A 23704-nucleotide genomic window follows, 5' to 3' on the forward strand; every position below is an offset into this window, starting at 1 on the left:
TATTAACGGCCAGTGAGCGTATGGTCAGTGACAGTGAAGGAAAGAGAGAGAGGGATAGAGATAGATGCAGTGGGGGCAAATGAGAGAGGAGACAGACGAAGTAAAAAATACAAATGAGTGGAGACCATACATAGACATCGGGGGTCTGGACCCTCCCAAACCGGCGAACTTTAACATGTAGGTAGAGGGGATTCCCCATTTCGGGCCGAAAATTTAAACCTGTTGGTATAGGGGATAAATATAAGTTGGATCCTCCATAATTTTTGAGCTCCCAGGATATGGTGAAAATAGTGGCAATGTGGAAGAAAGACAAAAGGTGATAGTGTAAGTGAGAGAGGAGTCAGGGGCAGTGGAGTATACTGTATATCAGTGGGAGGAAAAAGAGACAGTGGCAGTGAGAGGAAGATGCTGAGTATGAAGGCTTAATTTCTAAGAGAGACTGGTAAAAGGATTTAGAATGTTCTATGTTAAAAGAGCGCGAATATTGTCACTTGTCAAAATGTTTGTTGAGGAAGGGCGAATGAGAACTGAGACAGATGATTCCCCACTTTTCTGTCACAAGTTGTTAAAGAGGAACGTATTTGCCTTTTTTGTGCTACGATTGGAGCATTTTTCCACTGGCGTAATAACATTTCTCTCTTTCAAAATATAAATAAGGAAAATATCGGGAAATATCACTTCAGTTGAATTGGACGATCAACACAATGTCAATCACACTAAGTACTGCGACATTCTTTGAGTCATCAGCGTAACAAAACGTTTTAAAATTTCCACAAATTTTTCTCATCGTTTAACCCTCATTTAAAGAGCCACATGCTCGGTGATTGGTTAATGACCTTAGGACACAGCCACTGAGTGTTGTTACACTGTTGGAAATCGATCCAACTTACAGGTTAGTTGTAATGTTACTACATCACTACGAATGAAACTCTGAGACATTGTAAAGTTTAAAGTTTCAAGAGCCTCCAAAGTTTTGGTAACCACCATATTGTTTAAGCCACCTTTCTTTTACTTCAAGTTTTACTGATCTCAGACGTCATAATTTCATTCCGCGAACATCGATGCAAATAGGTATAAGCTGTGGGTACTACGTTAAGTTTCGACCTCGGTGGTGTGCGAGGTGTGAAGAAAGCAGGAAGTAGAATTTTCTCATCACGTTGTGCTTCATAACGATGCCACTTTAGGCATGCGTGTGTGGAGATAATTAACAGCTATGATGTAAATTACACACGGAAGTACAAGATTATGTGGAGGAATATCATAGAGGTTTGCATGTTCAAAAACACACGCTACGCTACTTATTTTTCAGTTCACACACACACACAAAACGAATTCACCACGCTGCTATAGTGCTATATCTGTTAGATCACTGAATCTGGCAGCAGTTGAAAACATAAGACAGTTGTCACAAAGTGTGGCGACACGTACCATTAACGATCCTCAGCTTAGCGTGGACAACTCATAGACATTGTTCCGCTTCTCACTTCTGCGAAACTTTGCTATCTAAAAGCTACTGTAAGTGTTAAACAGGCAAAATTTAATCTCATATTCATTACAACTCCATATAAACTAGTACATCTGCCTAATATCGTGCAGAGCTCCCGCGAGCATGCGGAAGTGCAGCAACGCGACGTGGCATGGACTTGACTAATGACGGATGTATTGCCAGAGGGGAGTGACACCATGAATCCTGCAGGGCTGTCCATAAATCCGTAAGACTACGAGTGGGTGGGAGTCTCTTCTGAACAACACGTTGCAAGGCGTCCGAGATATGCTCAATAATGTTCACGTCTGGGGAGTTTGGTGGCCAGCGCCAGTGTCTAAACTCAGAGGAGTGTTTCTGGAGCCACTCTGAAGCAATTCTGTACGTGAGGGGTGTCGCATTGCCCTGCTGGAATTGGCCAAGTCCGTCAGAATGTACAATGGACATGAAAGGATGTAGGTGATCAGACAGTATGCTACGTATGTGTCGTATCTAGATGTATCAGAGCTCCCATATCACTCCAACTGCACACACCCCACACAATTACAGAGCCTCCACCAGTTTGAACAGTCCCCAGTTGACATGGAGGGTCCATAGATTCATGAGGTTGTCTCATACCCATACACGTCCATCTACTCAATACAATTTGAAACGAGACTTGCCTGACCAGGCAACATGTTTTGAGTCATCAAATGTCCAATGTCGATGTTGACGGGCCCAGGCGAAGTGTAAAGCTTTGTGTCGTGCGGTCGTCAAGGGTACAAGAGTGGGCCTTTGACTCCGAAAGCCCATATAAATGATCTTTTGTTGAATGGTTTGCACGCTCCCACTTGTTGATGGCCCAGCATTTATATCAGCATCTGTGCTGTCCCATAGTTTTGCACAGACAACATTTGGGCCTTGAACATTTATTCCTTTTGTGTGCGTTTTCATTGTGTGTGTCTCAGTGTTTTTAGTGTGTCCCCTTTTGCTTGAGAACTTAGTGCAGTAGAACAATGGAGCTGGAAAGCGAGCTGCAGGCAGAGCTCACACGCACAGCATCTGCCCACCCAGAGCCAGTGCACGAAGATTCACACGCGCACAACAGCGCCACACTGCCACCGTTCCCCGACACTGGAGCAGCAACCAGTGTTGGTTGTGTTGCCCCCTTTTGGCCTCATGACGTGTTCCTGTGGTTCGGCCAAGTGGGGAAGGTTTTCCTGAGTAAGAAATTTGGACATTTCTCGAGCCAGCTGGACCAGAGTTCCTCGGCCGCAGTACGGGACATAATAACTATCCCAACGCTACAGCCCTCCTACGAGCAGCTTAAGGCGGACTTGATATGCCATCTTTAGTCGTCTGAGCAGCAGCGAGTAAGGCAACTACAGCAACTACTGCACCGAGAAGAATGTGGTGACCGGAGGCCTTCGCAGTTCACACATCACTTACAGAGCCTCACGCCGTCAGAGTCGGTTCCAGATCTGTTGTCATGTGCTATCTGGGCGCGCAGCCTCCCCGCTCGAGTGCAAGCCGTCATAGTCGTGCAGACCTGGTTGACAGGGTGCACAATGTGCCGGCAATGGCACCGAGCATCGCATCTCCAGCTGCCTTTGAGGCCTTACCCCACCAGCCACCTTCACTCTGTGGTAACGTATGCCTCCCACAGCTCTGGCAACAGACACTGATCTGCAGCATCTTCTGCAGAACTTGGTCGCTAAGGTGGCAGCACTCAGCACATAGGTCGACTGTCTGGCACGCTCATGGCAGGAGTGCAGCAGGCATCGCAGCAGCGGGTTTGGCTCACACAGCCGGCAATGCAGCATCGGCAGCAACTGCAACCACCGTACCCTGCTGAAGTCGTAGCAGGTTCCAAGTGGCATCTGCTGGTATCACACTCATTTTGGAAATCAAACCACCGGGTCGCGCTCCTCGCTCACACCAAAATGCCAGCTGTAATCGAACCTAGATGCACTCGGTTGCAGTACTTTATCGGCGTCTGTTTGTGGCAGAAAGGGGTGGGGGTGTGAGGTACCTCATAGACGCTGGGTCAGATTTATCAATTTTTCCTAGAACCATACTAAGAGATCGCAGGGAGACCGAAACACTCTGTCTCATGATGACAAACAGTGCCGCCATAAAAACGTACGGCACCCAACACCGGAATGTGGATCTAGGACTATGCTACACACTCGTGTGGAGGTTCACTATGCCCGATGTCAGTGAACTGATCCCGGGTGCAGATTTCCTCAGATACTACACAAACGCCCAGTTGATGGACTCTACAATGAGTCTGACGATAGCAGGGCAGTGATGGCATGCCCCGGAGCATTCACAGACGTTCTAAACAAATTTCTGGAGCTAATTCGCGTGTCTGGGACACCGTGGGACGGCAAGCATTCAACATATTAGTACCTCCCCCAGCCCTTCCATCTCATGTGCTGTCCACATCACCTTCCATCCGACAGGCACATTGTAGCAAAGAGTCTTAGGCAATGTTTCGACAAGGCATCGTCTGACCATCAAGCAGCTCATGGTCTTCTGTTTAAAAGGGACCATTTGAGGTGCCCATGTGCGGACTACTGCACACTAAATTCAAGGACAGTGCCAGACATATATCCAGTGCCACACCTCTGGGTCTGGGTGTTAGCGAATTCTGGGAGGTGTGACTGTATTTAGCAAAATTGATTGTGCGAAGGCATACGCGCAGATGTCCATAGCACCTGAGAACGTAGAAAAAACCGGAATTATCACCCCCTTCAAGTTCTTTGAGAGCATGTTCATGACATACAGCCTTAGGAATGCTGCTCAGACTTGGTAGCATTTCCTGGATGGCATCTTGCGAGGTTTGCAATGCTGATTTGCATACCATGATGGCATCTTTGTATTCTAGAAGACATCCGATCTCCACTGCAGCCACCTAAAAATATTTTCCAACCTGCTGAAATGTGTATTTGGAGTCAGTGAGACAGAATTTTCCAGACACTTAATCACCTGTACTGGATCCACACCTCTGCCAGACAGAGCACAGGCAGTTATGAACTTGCCATGTCCACAAAGGCCTGTCATCATCTCAGGATGGTCAACTTCTACTGACGCTGTCTGTATAACACTGCCATGCTGCTTGAACCTGTGACTGCAGTGCAATGTGACCTCACTGCAAATAGAAGGTCTCCCATTACCTGGACTGACGAAGTGGAGTACAGCTTTACTGGGTCAAAACAGTGCCTCACCGAAGTGGCACTGCTCGCCCTTTCAATACACAATGCAGAGCTGGCTGTCATTGTGGATGCCAGCCAGACTGCCGTTAGCACAGTGCTCCAACAATGCGTTGATGGCAGCTGGCAGCCACTCAGCCTCTTCTTGCGGGGAAGTTATTGACGTCACAACGCTCTTGGAGCATGTACAAATATGGCAACTGTCTGTGTATCCGGCTGTGAAACACTTCAATTCTTCGGTGGAAGCCTGCCCCTTCATTATCTTCACTGACCATAAACTAATAACACACACTTTCTGGATCAATACCACCAACTGTTCACTGTACCAGGTACACCAGTTGGAGTATGTGTCCTTGTTTACAATGGACATCTGCCATGTCTACGGGATGGACAACATTGTTGCCAACTGCTTGCCCCATGACTGTGCTGTCATGTCCACCCTGGTGAACTTCGAAGACATCACGCATAAACAGGAGGGTGACCCAAATGGACAGCTTCTAACACCGACGCCTCCAGCTGCCTACATTTAGAACTAGTGGCCATCCCTGGCTTCTCCTGGAAAGTTTGGTGTGATGTTAGAACAGGCACGCATTGCGCATTCCTCCTGGAGAAATTCCAGCACAGTGCTTTTGACTTTGTCGAGTTATCACATCCCATTGCACACACTATAGTGTCGTTCATGCCAGTGCATTTCATGTGGCCCAGACTCTGGAAGGATTGCCATCAGTGGTCACATGCCTGCACGACATGCCAGCTTGCCAAAATCAGTAGACACACCCAATGCACCCTTCAGAACCTTCCCCAACATGACACGCTTCATCACACTTGTCCACGCAGACATTGTAGGTGCATTTCCTCTGTCCCAAGCAAGTGAAACCTCCTCACAATAGTGGACTGCTTTACCTGCTGGCCAGAGGCAGTGCCCATAGAGGATATCAGTGCTGAGATGGTCGCTACTGCTTTTGTTGACATCTGGGTGGTGCACATTGACTGCCCCAGCACGTAAATACCGACTGCGTCCACCAGTTTGACTGTGTGCTGTTCAAACACATCACCCGACTGTGTGGCACGTGGCTGCACTGCATGTAAGCTACCACATGCCATTAATGGCATGATCAAGAGGCTTCATCAGATGCTGAAGGCATCTCTGATGTGCCACGACACCACCTGAACAGAGGGACTCTTTGTTGTACTCTGTTGACTGTGAATAACTCTGAAGGAAGATATTGGCATCTCACCTGCAAACCTCATCCACCACTGTGCTCGTGCTGATGTCACTACAAGCATGCAAGGCACAAACATATGCTAGCTGCAGATGGAACATTTTTGCGTCTCACACCTATCGAGGTCCGCTAGCCAAGGGGGAATCTGTGTAGCAGCAGTTATCACAGCCATGGATGACAGCACAGCAATTGCAGGCAACACTGCCAGTGTGCCCCCACACAGAAGTACCATTAAGCCAAAGCTCAGCAATGATGTGATGCCCATGAGCACGCAGGACACAAAGAGAGACAGCAATGCAAGCTACCAACTGAGACTGCACTGATGGCTATGCCATTCTTCAATCTCACGAGCCGCAATCCACATGAATCGAACACAACACTTGCTGCCCCTGCCCACAGTCATGTATGCAAACCGGACAGCCACTACACATTTGCTGCATTTCTTGCGCCCATGAATTAAATGGTACCCACAAGACAGGAGACAATTCACATGCTTGGCTGATCTCATGTCCATTGTCCTGCAAGACTGCACTGCATGATTGATCACGGAGTGTGTGCCCTGCAGGATTAGTGGTCGAGCCGCTCACCGTGGTTGCACAATCATCCTCGCAGATGATTCGAGTGCGTATTTTATAAGTTTTTTTTTGTGTGTATATGTTACTGTTAATAAATGAGTTGTCACATTATCACATGTATTCAATTACTTGGACTTTGTGTGTGGATGCCGGCGCACAGTATGACTGTTTTGAAAGCGTCAAAAACCATTCATTGCACACTTTAGGGAGTTGAGTGGCAGCTTGCTGTAAATGTAGAAAAATGTAGGTTAATGCAGGTGATTTGGAAAAACTACTGTAATGTTCAAATACAGTATTAATAGTGTGCTGCTTGCCAGTTTATTCAGTGAAGTTATGTAGGCAAAATACTGCAAAGCGAAATGAATGCAGCCATGTAAGGACAGTATCAGGGAAAGCAAATGGTAGATTTTCTGTTTATTGGGAGAATTCTAGGAAAAAGTAACTCATCTATAACAGAGAATGAATATAAGACACTAGTGCTTCTCATTCTTGAGTTCTGCTGTAGTCTTTGGGATTCCCAACAGACCAGATTGAAGTAAGACACTAAAGCAACTAAAATAGAAGTGTGCTGTTAGATATTGTGCTTGTGGGTTTGATGAACATGCAAGTATTGCAGTGATACTATGTGGACTTGGGTGGGAATCTGTAGAAGGAAACTGATGTTCTTTCTGCAAAACACTGTTGATAAAATTTAGAGAACCAGCATTTGCGACTGATAGCAAAAGGATTCTGCTGCCACCAATGTATATTTTGCGTAAAGGCCACCAAGTCAACAGAAGTTTGGGTTCTTATGGAGGCATCTAGATTTTCATCTTTTGCTCACTCCATTTGTGATTGAAACAGGAAAGGAAATGACTATTGATGATACAAGGTACTCTTTGCCATGCCCTCTATAGTGGCTTGTGGAATATGTTTGTAGTTGTAGATTTACCTTTTTTACCTATGAAATGTCCTACAAAATTTTTCACCAACTGACAAAAACTCAAATATGCATATTGCACTTGTGTGTTTGTACAATCTATGTTCATTTACCATCTAGCAACTTCATAAGTTTTTGAATACCAATATTTCTAAAAAAAAGATTTTTTTTCATTTCTTCAATAGTTTCATCTATAGCAGAAAATTCTGTGTCCAGAGTAAGAAGACAGGACTGTGGGTAAGTGATTCTCATTTTCTGGTGTCTGCAATTATAGATAAGTCAGCATAATGATTTTCACTAACAAAAACAAAATTACAGAACACAAAACTTCCAGTGCCAGAATGGAGAATGCATAGAACACTTCAAAGTTTGTGATGGAACTGCTGACTGTTCAGATAAATCTGATGAAAATAAAGTTACTTGCAGATGGAGACGGTGAGTATTTTGCAACTTGTTTTAGTTTCTCACTCTTTATGAATGTTACCATTCACCTGAAAAGCCAACCGAACTTTACTTTGAACTAGTCAGGTAGTACACCTATGCTACACATTGAGATAGGACCACAGATGATCCTTAATAAAGATTTACCTAAATTACTAAATTTCAAAATAAAAGAGTACAAATGATAGACCACTTCCTATACTTCCTCCCCATCATCCGTACCCCATTACCGTCTGGCTACCAGCTTTTTTCTGTGGATGTCTCCATAGACAGTAACATCCCACTTATCCATGCCCATGCTGTCATAGACAATTTCTCTTCCAGCATCCTCTTGGTGCCAAACCCAACACCTCATTCCTTACACAGATGACTGTCCATGAAATTCTCCACAACCTTGTCAAGGGGAAACTGTACAAACCGGTGACATACCTATAGGCACCTACATGGCACTGTCACAAGCCAGTCTGTTTGTGTGCCACCTAGAGCAATCCTTCCTACATGCTCAAAATTCTAAAGCCATAATGTAGATGATACCTTCATAATCTAGACTCGAGAAAATCTATCATCATTCCTTCAAGCTGTAACGTCCTTGATCATATGTGTTTTGTATAGTCCTCTTCAGCTCAGCTAGACATCTCCTTTGACACTTATCCCAACTTCTCCATTGGCTCCATGAAAGCCTCCATAAATATAATACCTGCCAACAGTACCTCCACATAAGTAAATGTCGTGCTTTCCTCATCAGTTAGTCACAGCCATACAGTACAGCCACAGTGGATAGCACACTTGCAGAATGGAGCAATCCATTATAGATTATGTTGATGCTCTAGCTGGCAAGTGTTATTCTCTAAACATGGTCAACTGTCAGCTCTCTTGCACTGTAGACCCTCAGAATGCTGGTAGATTAGGCAAGATTATATGAAAGTAGGTAAACTTTCTGCACCCTAGATCTGTAGTGTGGAGATCCTGTAGGGTGTAGACTTCATAAGAAATTTTACATAATACGAATTAAAAAAAAAAAAAAGAGATATGCTGCTGTTCCTTCCACAGATTCATGATATTATTAATAACTGGTTCTACTAAGAAGCTTGTTGGTAGAACTGGAGGATTTTGTCACCAATAAATCATTTGGGTTCCTCAATAAACCTAAATTTGTTAGTAATAAAAACTTTTTATGGTTGCTGGTTAACTTACGGAAAATGTGTGTTCCTTAATACTTCAACCAGCAAAGTAGCACACACGGCATCTCCTTTATTACCCAATACCACCCTGTAAAGGAACAGCTTACTCTCATCTTCTTGTAGACCTTAGTTACCATTAATCTTGACCCAAAATGAAGAATTTTCTTCCCAGAATCCTTCTCACTGTCCCCAAACTGGTATTCAACAATCCTCAGTCTACAAAGTATCAGGTAATGACATATTTTTGAAATACTCAGAGCAAAACGTGTCCCATGCTCCTTTCCAGCACATGCTGTATCATTTCCAGTCTCATGCCATCACATGGATAGTCATGCTTTAACAATATTAGCCAAAAGGCACTTTTTTTTTACAAGTGCTACCACAAAAATAAAACAAAATTCAGCATTTGGAAAGATTGAACATGTTGCTTCACAAGGTTTGGTACTTGACCCATCACTATTATTCAGCTGAGTAAATGTCCGCCTCCTTACCTGGGTGAGCAGCATCTCTGGCAGCAGGCCTAGGTTCTATTCCTAGCTGGGTTGTAGATTTTCTTCACTCAGGGACTGGTTGTTGTGTTGTCCTTATCATCATTTCATCATTATTGACATGTAAGTCACCCAGTGTGGTGCCAACTGAAAGGACTTGCAACTTGGCAGCTGAACGCCCCCAAGTGTGGATTCCCGGCTCTCAGTGCCCTACGATCATTTCATTTCACCTGAATTCCTGATGTAACAAAGACACTGGAGAACTATGAAAACTGCTATGTTTGGAGACAGGTGTACTAACACTGTGTCCGTAAACAGCCCGGAGAATAGTGGATTAGGCCTTCAACTGGTGGACAGCCAACAGCCTAACTCTAAGTCTTGCAAAACAGTGATATTATATAATTCCAGATAAACAAAACCAACTTACAGGAGGCAAAAGTTGTGATCAGTGAGAACACATTAAGTGAAAGTCCATGTGTGAAATTCTTAGGTATCTACATGTACAACAAGCCGAGGTGGCGTCAGAAAGTGGATGAATTACCTAAAAATCTCAGTTCTGCCTGCTTTTCTGCTAGGAATCGCTCTATTTATTAACCTGCATACAGGATTGATGGCATACATTCACTAAATACTGCCCTATTTCATAATCTTCTGGGATAACACAGTTAAGGTTGGAAAAGTCCCTGGAAAACTATGTAAAGTTGGGATTCTTATATTCAAATAGCAACTCATTTACTTGCTAGTTGTATACGATAAGAGTGAATCTGTAATGAACTGTGAAACTCACCTCAATTCCTTTCCTCTCTAGTATTTAGAATGGAGTTCTATATTCTAATACAAAGATGTTTAACAGGTTGCCAGCAAAAATCAGACAGGAAACTGTGAACTGTCATACATTCAGTAACAAAGTTAGAGTACCTTATTAGACACTTCTCTTTCAATTTATCAGAATATTTTGACACAGAGATGTAAATTCCAGTTGACACAAGTGTTAATATTATAGAACTTTGCTCTACTGCATCCCTAAAGGCTCTCTTTTGTGATGGGATTTACAGAAATGGTAGGTGAAGGAAGGAGTGAATCATATATCAGCTCTATTGCAACCTGTAGGTAAGCTTTCATGTGGGCCGACCACCAAAGTTGACCACCCTGGTTCAGATACTGCCACTGAGACCAACATGCTTGTCTTCAGTAACTTTTTCTTTACATGAACCCTGTGAATCCTTTGCCCTGTCCCTCACCAACCCCAACTTTCCAGTGTTTTGTAGACTGGAACTGTCCCTGTTTCTTTACTTGAACCCTTTGGATTCTTTGCTCCCTTCTTTGCCAACACTGGCTTCTCTGTGTTATGTGTATTGGAACTGACCCTGTAACATATTCCCCCACAACTTCATTTGGTCCCATTCAGCAGCCTGAGTCCACACCCACAGTGATCTCTCAAAGATCTCCTCCTTCCTCTATTCTATTCTACTTTTTACACTCTGCCCATCTCTCCCTTGTCCCCTCCCCCCTCCCAGCCTGTGCTTATTACTTGATTGTATACTTGCTATTTCTGTGTCCTTCCTCTTAGTCTCCATCCAGTTAACTTTAGAAAAAAATATATATATATTTGGCACTCTTTTCTCTCCGAATCTTGTCATTCAACAATATCACTTCAGTGTAGTTATTTCTATCTTGTCTTGAAGTTCCAATATTCATGTCCTTCTAATCTCATCATTTTTGATCATATCCTTTGTTGGGTTATCTTTACTACATCTTAAAAATTTCAACTCTGCTGTATGGATTTTGTACTCTTCCTCATTTTGTAGTAGTCAGTGTGCCAGCTGCTTATGCTAAAATGGGTTCTTAATAAGGTGACTGTAACTCTTTTTCACATTTCTTTTGAATGTCTGTTCCACTGTTCTTGATTTTTCTTTAGTCTTGCTTTCATTATCAACCACAGCACCAGAATTGCCTCTCTGGTGCTTTTACCTTTCCTAAAGCCAAACTGATTGTCACATCCTCAATTCTCTTTTACTGTCTTCCATGTCTTATTGTCGTCAGCAACTTGGATGCATCCGCCATTAAACTGATTCTGTGATAATTCTCGCACTTGTCAGCTTTTGCAATCTTTGGAATTGTGTGGATGATATTTTTCTGAAAGTCAGATGGTATGTTGCCAGACTCATACAATCTACACACAACATGAATAGTTGTTTTGTTGCCTCTTACCCCAATGATTTAGAAATTTTGGTGGAGTGTTGTCTATCCCTTCTGCCTTATTTGATCCTATGTCCTCCAGAGTTCTCTTAAATCCTGATTCTAATACTGGACACCCTATCTCTTGTAAATTGACTCCTGTTTCTTTTTCTATCACATCAGACAAATCTTGACCCTCAGTGAGGCCTTCAGTGTACTCTTTCCCCTATCTGCTCTCCCCTCTGCATTTAACGATGGAAGTCTCATTGTTAATGTTACAACTCTTGCTTTTAATTTCACTGAAGGATGGTTTGACTCCCCTATTTGCTGAATCAATAATTTCTTTTTTGATTTCTTTGCATTTTTCATGCGTCCATTTCATCATAGCTTCCCTGCACATCCTATTTATTAACTTTCTCAGTGGCTTGTATTTCTGTATTCCTGAATTTCTATCAGCATTTTTATACTTCCTTCTTTCATTAATCAACTTTTCTGTTACCCATGGTTTCTCCACAATTACCTTCTTTCTACTTATGTTTTTCTTTCCAACTTCTGTGATTGCCTTTTGTAGAAATGTGCATTCCTCTTAAACTGTATTGCATACTGAGCTATTCCTTATTGCTTAATCTATAGCCTTAGAGAACTTCAAGTGTATCTCATCATTCCTTAGTACTTCTGTATCCCATTTCTTTGCACATTGATTCTTACTGAGTAATCTTTTAAACTTCAGCCTACTCTTCATCACTATTATATTGTAATCTGAGTCTCTATCTGCTGCTGAGTATGCCTCATAATCCAGTATCTATTTTCAGAATCTCTGTCTGACCATGATGTCATCTACATCTGAAATCTTCGCATATCACCCAGCTTGTTCCATGTATACCCCCTCTTATGATTCTTGAACAGAGTATCCGCTATTGCTAGCTGAAATTTATCACAGAACTAAATTAGTTTTTCTCCTCTCTCATTTCTTGTCGCAAACCCATATTCTCCTGTAACCCTTTATTCTACTCCTTCCCCTACAACTGCACTCCAGTCCCCCCAACTATTAGGTTTTCAACTCCCTTTATGTACTGTATTACCCTTTCAATATCCTAATATATGTTCTCTATAACGTCATCTTCAGCTTGCGACATTGATTATGTGTGTTACCATATTTTAACTGTTTACGTATTGTGTTCTCTGAGGTGAAAGTTGGTAAACAGCCCAACATTTTCCTAAAAGAGTATGGAGAACTACCTAAAAACAATTCTCTGGCTGGTCAGTGCACCAGCCCATGGCCATTAATCTGCTGTGCAGTTTCAATCCAGGTTTGGCCCACCTTTCTGTCTGCTAAGCTAGTGCACTGTGCATTACCCTATGTGAGTGTGTCTTTTGTTAGGTACTGAAAAGATATAAAGATAAGGGGTAAAGTGTAAATTATGTATCTTAATGTGTCTGAGAAACAGAATGGAGAAGCTAACTTAACTCTCAAGTGGATGCACCGATTTTCATAACACAAGTACTTTGTACACGTGTAACGAGTAGCTGTCTGTATATTACTAAGATAAACATGTAAGAGCAAAATCATAGTTTCATCTTAGTTTTATTAAACAAAAATAAAATAATCTTACACAATATGTGCTAAAGGACTGTTTAATTTGCGGGTTTTATGTTGCGTTGAACTGTAATAACACACTTTTAGGATCGAAACGACATTTATTTCGTCACTTAACAGAGCGAATACAGAAAGATGGCTGTCGAACATAGTGCTAGAACACAAAGACAAGAAGACAAGACCAAAGAGCATAATCAAAGAACTGTCACTTCACATCAGAGATGACACATAGTGCCCCCCCCTCCCCCCCTCGCACCCCTTTCCTGGCAGTGTGGAGCACAGTGGGGCGGAACTAGCACATGTCCACAAAAAAATCTTTGTGCCAGCATGGTGGCTGGAGGCAGCATCTGGCACTCGAAGTGTCCGGCTTGGGCGTGTCATTGTCAGGGTCTCACATGTTGGACAGCTGTGCAGGCAGTGGTGAGCCGAATGGGCATGCAGCGGCAGTGGCGGGTGAGGCGTCGATGGAGGCAGGTCGACAGGGAGTGGCAAGAAGTGGCTCCAGGAGGGACCACGCAGGCCTTAAACATTGCATCAAAATTGTACTCGGGTGGCCATTGAGCAGTCTATGTGATCGCCGTAAACTTATTGACACCAGTGCTTACTAATTTAAGTTATATATTACAGCACTGAAGATGGTCACTAAGTGACCGAAAATTGATTTTGCGATAATAAACAAAAATATACGACCAATGCTGTCTCTCCTTCCAAGTATACCCATTATCTGGTCGTAGTGCACAGGACACTATGGAGTCGCCAATCAATAATATCCTTTCTTCCAGGAGTGCTAGTTCTGCAAGTTTCACAGAAGAGCTTCTGTGAAGTTTGGAAGGTAGGAGACGAGCTACTGGCAGAATTGAAGCTGTGAGGATGGGTCGTGAGTCGTGCTTGGGTAGCTCAGATCGTAGGGCACTTGCCCTCCAAAGGCAAAGGTCCCGAGTTCGGGTCTTGGTCCGGCACACAGTTTTAATCTGCCAGGAAGTTTCATACGATCAGTTGACTGTCAGACAGAATCCCGCATGGAGGACATAAAAGTAGGCATCTGTGGTGTAGAGAAGCAACTGAAAGGGTTGGAAACAAATAAGTCACCAGGTCCGGATGGGAACTCCAGTTAAGTTTTACAGAGAGTACTCTGCGGCATTGGTCCCTAACCTAGCTTGCATTTATTGTGAATCTCTCACCCAGAGCCAAGAGTATTGGTGGCTCCTGTCTATAAGGAAGGCAAAAGAATGGACCCACATAATTACAGATCAATATCCTTAAGTTCAGTTTGGTGCAGAATTCTTGAATACATTCTGAGTTCAAATATAATAAGAAAAATAGAAAAGCTTCTGTTGACAAATCAGGACAGGTTTAGGAAGCGTCACTTGTAAGAAATGAAAATTGCCATTTTTTCACATATCTTAAAAACAATGGTTGGAGGGCAACAGGCAGATATCGTATTCTTCGAGTTCCAGAAAGCATTTGACACATTGCCCCCCTGCAGATTGTTGACAAAGGCCAAGCATATGGTTTAGGTTCCCAGATATGTGAATGACTTGAAGACTTTTTAATTAATAGTATCCAGTATGTTGTCCCAACAGTGACTGTTGATCAGAGACAAGGGTATTATCAGGAGTGCCGCAGAGAAATATGATAGGGCTGCCTTTATTCTCTATATACATAAGCGATCTGGCAGATAGGGTTAGCAGCAATGTAAAGCTGTTTGCTGATGATGCTGTGGTGTTAAGTGACTGTACAAGTATACAAGATGACTTACAAACAATTTCTAGTTGGTGTGATGAATGGCAGCTTGCTCTAAATGTAGAGAAGGCTTAATTTCAGCCAGGAAGAGTCAAAAATTACATTCTGGCTTCTCCTAGGAATGTTTTTTTACTTACTGGAACAAGTTGGCTCCGGAGATTTGTAATAGTACATGTGTAACAATAATTTGTTACCATGCTTGAACCGATGAACATGACAATAGGTGACTTATCACAATGCAGTGGGCAGTGGCATGTGGTGAAATACTTTAATCATGCTGGGTCAGTAATATCTTCATTGTTCATTATTAAATGCTTTATTAATTAATACTGCACACATGTTCACTGGGTGGGTACAGTGCAACTGTGGCTGGCAGTAGTTTAAAAAGTGTTGTCATAGTCAGGAAGACTAACCGACTTATTCTGATAAGTATCAAGCAGAACTAGGGGAAAAAAAGTGACACTGCTGCAGTGACAGACTGTAACATCTGTTGTTTATATTAAATCTTATGGTTTTATTGTTTTGATTATAAGAAATTAAATTTTAAAAAACCTGATTTTCAGAACAGTGTTTTGTAAAAAGAAAGGATCTCTCATTGTAAGTTTTATCACAAGTTTCCAAAAACAAAACTTGTGGCTTGGGAGGATGGAGTGGGGAGGGGGGCATCATATTGTATAGTTAAAGAGGTGCCAGAAATTAACCACTCAAATAACTTGATCGGTTTTCACATTTATCACTTTTCATGACAACACAATGACCAGCTTGTTGATAAGATTTCAAATCGAATTTTAACCACAGTTAGACTTGCCCAATTAATAAAGAGCCATTCTGACAATGGTGATGTTTTTAGAGTGCACTTTCATAAGGAAATTCTTACTGCTGAATACCACAAAGTTGGTTTTGATTACATAATCATTAAACACAAATTTTTGATAACTGATGGCAATACACGTATGTTCATGTTATTGTGTGCTAGTCATTGAGATTTACATTTAGAATTATACATATTAATGAATTTTTACACTGAGATGTGCACTGCCTAACAGCTGAGCATGTCAGGCTACCGACTTATTGTCTAACAGCAGTGTATACAGACATTCAAAAGAATATTAGTGAAATTACATTTTACTTTATAATAATACAAGGGACAATTTTAGGGATGGTTTGATCCTCTTGAATCAGTTAATAATTTTGTTTAGTTGTGGGGTGGGTTAGATAGCTAAAAAGGTAATAAGACAACAGAAAATTCTGGGTGGAATAATGACAAGATTATGAAAAGGATAGATTGCTACTCACCATGTAGAGGAGATGTTGAGTCTCAGACAGATACAACAAATAGACTACTAAACATGCGAGATTTCAGCCAAAATGCCAAAAGTACGCAACACACACCCGACCACACAAACATGACTTGCACACATATGACCATTGTCTCTGGTCACTGAGGCCAGACTACGAGCAACTGTGCATGATAGGAAAAGCAATATCGGTGGGGGGGATAAGGAGGAGGCTGGGGTAGGGAAAGGGAGGGATACCAGAGCAGAGTAGCGGTGGTAGATGGTAAAGTGCTGCTTGGTGAGGTCATGGTAGGGCAGCTGCGTGCAGTTGGGATGTCAGATAAGGTGGGTTGGTGACCAGGGGGAGGGGGAGGTCGGAAAGGAAAGAAGTAGAGGAGAGGAAAATACAGAGAATTAGAGGAGCAGGAAAAACACAGAGAGACTAGTGGGCTCGTTGATGGAATAGAAGCCATTGTAGTACTGGGGAGATAGCAGGGAACATGATAGGTGTGTGAAGGACAGAGCTAATGAAGGTTGAGGCCAGGGGTGTTATGGGAACATAGGATGTGTTGAAGGGAGGGATCCCACCTGTGCAATTCCAAAAAAGCAGTGTTGGTAGGAAGGATCCAGCTGGCGCAGGATGTGAAGCAGTTATTGAAGTGAAGGCAAGTTCTGTTGGGCAGCATCCTCAGCAACAAGGTGGTACAGCTGTCTTGTGACCACAGCTGCAGTTTGTCATTGGCCATTCATGTGAGCAGATGGTATATTGGTTATCGTGCCCATGCAGAATGCAGCACAGTCACTGCAGCTTGGCTTGTAGATCTCATGATTGCTTTCAAAGGTAGGCCTGCCTTTGATGGGATAGGTGATGCTTGTGACAGGATTGAAGTGGACGGTGGTGACAGGAGGATGTATCGTTCAGGTCTTGCATGTATGTGTATTACTGGCAGATGAGCCATGAGACAAAGGATTTGGAGCAGGGGTGGAGTAAGGATGGATGAGGATACTGCACAGGTTTGGTGGGCAGCAGAATACCAGCATGAGGACAAGATTGGATTAATTACAAAAGCATAGAAGTGTTTAAAGAATCATTCACTGCAAAGTCCATAGGGGAATGGGACAGGTAAAAGACTGATAAGTGTTAATGCAGTGTATCCTCTGCCATGCACTTCAGTGATTTGCAGACTATAGATATAGATGTAGATGATGATGAAGAAGAAGATGATGATTATTATATTTATTATGTTATACAGAGGAAGTTGTGAGAAGGCACAACATAATAAATATACACAACATAATAAATATAATAATCATCATCTTCTTCTTCTTCTTCTTCTTCTTCATCATCTTCTTCATCACTTTCCCAGTGGAAGGGGTGAGGAGGATAGTGGGTAAGCTATTCTTCATTTTGGGACATGGCGAAAGGTACTCACAGCATTAGCGGAGGATGTGATTCAGTTGCTCTAGTCTTGGTTGGTACTAAGTAATGAGGGGAATGCCCCTTCGTGGTTGGACGGTGGGGATCTGGGAGGCGGCACGTTGCACAAGGTTGTTATTACAGTCTGTGAAGGCCTCATTGATATCCTTCTTATGTTTGGAGAGGGACTGCTCATCACTAAAGATTTGATGGCTATATCTAGGTCATATTGAAGTGATTTCTTGATATGGAATGAGTGGCAGCTGTTGAAGAGGAGGTATTGCTGATGGTTGGTAGGTTTGATATGGATGGAGTACTGATGTAGTCACTTTTGAAGTGGAGGTCAGCATCGAAGAAGGTAGCTTGTTGGGTTGAGGAGGACCAGGTGAAGTGAATGGGGGAGGTGTTGAGGCCATCCATATCATTGAGACATCACACACACTCATGCAAATTCAGCTCACACACACATGGCCAGTCTTTGGCAGCTGAGGCTAGACTCCAGTCCGGCTCCAGCTTCTAGAGACTATGGTTGTGTGTGTGTGTGTGTGTGTGTGTGTGTGTGTGTTTTGTCAAAGGCCTTGTTGGCCAAAAGTTAACTTCCCACCAGTTTTTTTGTTGTGCCTTTCTGTGACAGCATCTCTGCTATTTAGTGAGTAGCAACTATCCTACACATAGAATTCTATTTACAACAAATAAAGTATCACAAAATGTCGTAAGTAGTATTTTTATCAACAGATAAGTGGAAAGAACCACCACAGTACACTGGTAAATCAGGATACGAATACATTCCACACACTTAAATGAATACAGTACTCTACATTTCATGACTTGGAATCTGTACCTCTGTTATTATTATCGTCACCATTTTCTTCACCATATTACATTTTCAAAGTGATGCAAATATTGCCATCTTACTTTAAATGTTCAATAATATAAATTTGTGCACTTGACAAAAAAAGAAACAGCACATAGTGTTCTTTGAATGTAATATCAGTGAGTCACAGTTGGTATCAGTAAGCCAGTATAAATACCTGGAGTAACACTTAATAGGGTCATGAAATGAATGATCAACTAGGCTGTCATGAATTTATTAGTAGAAAACTATGCAAATACAATCAGTCTATGAAGAAAACTGTTTACAAATCACTTGTATGATCCATCTGGGGATATTGCTCAAGTGTGTAGCATTCATATCAAATCGGATTAAGAGGGTATATTAAATGTATACAGTGTAAACATTAGTAAAACTGACAAACTGCAAGGACAGATTCTTGACTGCAAATGGAAGAAAAAAGGTCCGGAACTGTATCATTGCCACTGTAGATGCTGACCTCTTACAATGGTGTTTGTGTGCAGAAGCACATGGAAACAGTCAAGAGGCGGCATGGCTGTACTTAAACAAGCACCCTCACAGTCACCAACTACATTTACACAACATTTCAAGTCCTTTTTGGGAATTTATGGGATCATGGGTTTTTTCAGACAGACAAATGTGCAAGGAGGTGGCGGACTATGCGTACACCAGATTTGGAGGACTAGGTTCTATAAGATGTTGAGATGAACCCTGTACATGCTCCAGGTAGTGGCTTGCCAACATGGTGTACACCAAAGTACAATTATGTGTATCCTACATAACAACCACATACGTTGCATCCCATGGGGGCCACTTTGAATACTTGTTATGATACAGAAGCGATGTGGCTCTGTACTGTGTTTTGGGACAATTTGTTGCCACTGCATGCACACCATCCATTTCTGGACATATGTTCATAGGGCTTTTTTTCCCTCCATTTCCAGTCATGAATCCATACCTGCAGTTTGTCAATTTGATTAATGTTCACTTTGTGTAAAGGAGTGCAGTATGGATGGTCACAGGTTTGTTTGACCTACAGGACAGTGTCAAAGAAATGTTGAAAGAACAGAACTGGCAGACTGTTGAAAATAGACAAAACCTATCTTGAGAAACTCCCTTAACAAAGTTTCGAGAACCAGCTTAAAATAATGGCTCTAGAAATATACTACATATTGGTCCCATAGGGATCATGAGGGCAAGATTGGATTAATTACAAAAGCATAGAAGTGTTTAAAGAATCATTCACTGCAAAGTCCATAGGGGAATGGGACAGGTAAAAGACTGATAACTGTTAATGCAGTGTATCCTCTGCCATGCACTTCACTCATTTGCAGACTATAGATGTAGGTGTAGATGATGATGAAGAAGAAGATGATGATTATTATATTTATTGTGTTATACAGAGGAAGTTGTGAGAAGGCACAACATAATAAAAATACACAACATAATAAATATAATAATAATCATCATCTTCTTCTTCTTCTTCATCGTCATCTTCTTCATCACCTTCCCAGTGCCCTAGCACATAATAATACATCAAAAATACTTATATCAAACTATATTCTTCACTTCTCAGTTATCTAAGAGTGTCATGTAATAAGTACATAAATATCAGCAATGTAACCATCCACTGTAGGAAACCACACATATTTCTACTCCAATACATCCAACTTTATTGTTATCTGACCATGACAAGAATGTTCATAGCTTACCAAATTTAAAGATTTTCATTTTCACACTATGCGGTCTTACTTGAAACAACACTTTTTTCCAGTTGTACAGTTATTTTCTAAATATGAAAGTGATACTTCTAAAGGAGTGTTACTATGACATGTTCTTACACCACTCTTAAACCTCTGTTCTTTTCCCATAAGGATTGACTCTCATAACTGATGTAATTTATGTGCTTTCTGTAGAAACTAGAGTTCTGAGTTTCCATCTTCTTTCATCAAGTAATTCAACATAAATTTTGCATTATGGGGTACATTATAAAATAATGAAGTCAAAAATCCCAAAAATGTGCCACGTGAACTGCCAAGCTACACAAAATATTATCAAAGTTCTAAGATTTGTCTCTTGAAATAAGAAACATAATAAGAAAATTGTCCATGAATAAAGCTAATGTTATTTATTTTTCTTACTTAATCAATGTATATGATGTGTTTTCCATGTGGCTTAGATTTTCTTCTTCTTTTTTCCCATTGAAGAGAACACTCTAGGGGTCTGATGGGCAATGTAATGAGTAGTTTAGTCCTTCATAATAAATTTGAAAAGCCTACACTATGTAATAGCAAACAGCATGTGATATGTAACTAAATGAACTACTGAAAACTGTACTAAAAACAAACTGCAGTAAAATATAAATTTCACATATCACTACGTCCTAAAATCCACCACACAAGGTGGTATTACTCAATCAGTATCATACATTGGTATTGATTCCCTGAACCATTTTCTAAGTTGAGATAATTTATGTATTCTTACACAACGGATTCGAGATGATATAATCACAGAGCATCATTCATCAAAATTTCACGTAGCATAGGCAAATAATGGCTACTCTGAGCTAAAAAAACTGCCATCAATAAGTTATTAAGAGGGTAACTGATAATCACTGTTCATAAAGCAATAAAATCAACAAGCCTCATAACATAGGAAAATTTAATGGAGGTGGATAGTATTGAAAGGAAATAACTTTGTTAGACTTGCTGAATTATGTTGTACTCCTGATCTTTTAAAAAAGGATTCCATGATTTTGAGACAAACTGTGGTCCATTATCAGACATTAACAGTCCAGATACACATACAATTGTAAAATAATCTTTTTTCTAATTTCAGAATCAATGATCTAATGTATCTGACATGTTTGTTACTTACATTTGCTGTTTGTTGACATCTGTCCTAGGTTTTAATCTACTTTCTGACCCTTATTGCCATATTGAAACAGTATGCATTTTCTTGCATCTTAAACATTTTTGTGTACAAAAATGTTCACAATTTTTTAGAATGTACATGGTAAGTTTGTTAGTGTTCTTTTGTGGTCAACACAATTTCTGATGACATCAATCTAAATTTATTATGCTAAACCCAATCCCTTTGTGTATTTTGTAAAATTTACCAACTCTGATGCAATCATTTTACCAAAAACACTTTTCTCTAGTCCTCAATTACCACCATGACTCTGGTCGCTTTAAGTATCATTGCAGACGGTGCTATTTACTTTTTCATCACCAGACAATTGGCTTGACTGCTGGTTGAGTGCAGCCCTTCTATCTCTGTGGTACTAATGTGGGAAGTATTGCAGAAACTTCAAGAAAGAACTAAAGGGCACAATGTAGTTGTATAACAAGACACATGTATTTTATTTTATGACACCAACCAAAGACCCAGATATAGTACACAGCAGAGAGATTAATATAAACATTTCACTTCAACAGGAAGGGGTGATGAGTCCTGCATCCCAGCCAATTATTGCTCCTGGGAAAGATCTCTGTGCTCATTTTGACAGGAAGCGGAGTGGACATAGGGCTGTCCTGGTGAGGCTGGAATGAGCAAACATTACCCCTCACCAAATCTGGGACTGAATCTGGGTCTCTGGGACTAGGGTCAGTTGCTCCTTCCAGCATGCCATTAAGGCTCTTTCTGATCCAGTAACATGCTTAATTTTTAGTGAAACAGACTTTGAGACACGTCCCATCTGGCCAACCTGCAGTGATAAAACTTGTATTCTTGTGAGTAGCTTGTGGCCATGTGATCTGAATGCACAATTCTTCTAAGTCCTGACAATTAGTTTTTAAATTTAGTAATTGTTCAATGTACAGCTATCAGTTATTTTGTAGTTAAAGTGCAAGTTCTCTCGTGCTTTTGTAGATACTACTAAACTAAACTAAAACTAACTAAACTCCTTCCGAACAGGCCATGGAGGCCCAGTGGTACCGACTGGTCGCCGTGTCATCCTCAGCCCACAGGTGCCACTGGATATGGATATGGAGGGGCATGTGGTCAGCACACTGCTCTCCCGGCCGTATGTCAGTTTCCAAGACCGGAACCGCTACTTCTCATTCAAGTAGCCCCTCAGTTTGCCTCACAAGGGCAGAGTGCACCCTGCTTGCCAACAGTGCTTGCCCAGCCACCTAACAGTGCTTAACTTCAGTTATCTGACAGGAACTGGTGTTACCACTGCGGCAAGGCCGTTGGCTTGTAGATAATACTAGCAAAAGCAATTGACATGTGTTTGTTCACCTTTCCCATCCACAGTTTTTATTTGAAATAAGTATGCACAGAGTCCATGATCATTGACATCACAAGATAAATAAAATGGTAAGGATGAATATTATCTGTAAATAACACTGCAATAACATACTGGGTTTCTGTAGAATTGAGAGTTTCCTGACAATCTTGGTCTCATACCCAAATCAAATTCTTTTTCAAGATGTTACACATACACAGTGCATTAATACTTTGACTACTAACATACTTTCAATGGAATCCAGACATACCAAAGAAAAGCATTTTAGGTGTTCCTTATTTCTAGATTTTGGAAACTGATCAGTGGCTTTGATTTCATCAGTTTGGCAATGTATGCTTTTGTATAATTCATTGCCCCAAAAATTTTAATTAATTGATCACAAATGTAAACCTTCCCAATTTCATGGTCATTCCTCCTGATACAATCCAGAAAACACTAATTTTATTAACAAATAATGCTAATCCCAACTCTGACTGCAAAGCAAAATGTCATCCAGATGCACAGCCAGAAAAAAAATGTCAATTTTGATTCAGTGATGGCATTCTCAGCTGGGGGATAGAAGATGTACTGATAAAGGCTTCAGCATTGTTCCCCAACAGATAGCATAGTGGCATAGCAACCAAAGTGCCATCTTTGTCTACCCTTAAATAGGGAATGCTTGTAGTCAGAAGGCTCAATGTTTTGCAAACATGTGAAATAAGCTGGCATCTATGCCATGGAGACACACTCATGCATCCTACAGCCAACTGAGCAAGTTTGAAAGGATCAAAGTATGGCCTTCTGAGTGGGGGATGGTTCATTTGGAGAATTGTCACACAAGTTGGATGTGCTGTGTCAGTTGTGCACTGACACTGGTATCAGTGGTCACGTGAACATTCTCGCACCT

General features: G+C 41.5%; 1 protein-coding gene across 1 annotated transcript in view; it reads left to right on the forward strand.

Annotated features, from left to right (window-relative positions):
- Nucleotides 1–23704, forward strand: part of LOC124805449 (modular serine protease-like) — a 61371-nt gene that overhangs the window by 25770 nt on the left and 11897 nt on the right. Inside the window, exons 2-3 of the mRNA XM_047266010.1 lie at nt 7580–7631; nt 7713–7829. Of these exons, the coding sequence (XP_047121966.1) occupies nt 7580–7631; nt 7713–7829 (169 nt within the window). The remainder of the gene's footprint in view (nt 1–7579; nt 7632–7712; nt 7830–23704) is intronic.

The sequence above is a fragment of the Schistocerca piceifrons genome, chromosome 7, assembly GCF_021461385.2.
Source record: "Schistocerca piceifrons isolate TAMUIC-IGC-003096 chromosome 7, iqSchPice1.1, whole genome shotgun sequence".
Classification (NCBI taxonomy): domain Eukaryota; kingdom Metazoa; phylum Arthropoda; class Insecta; order Orthoptera; family Acrididae; genus Schistocerca; species Schistocerca piceifrons.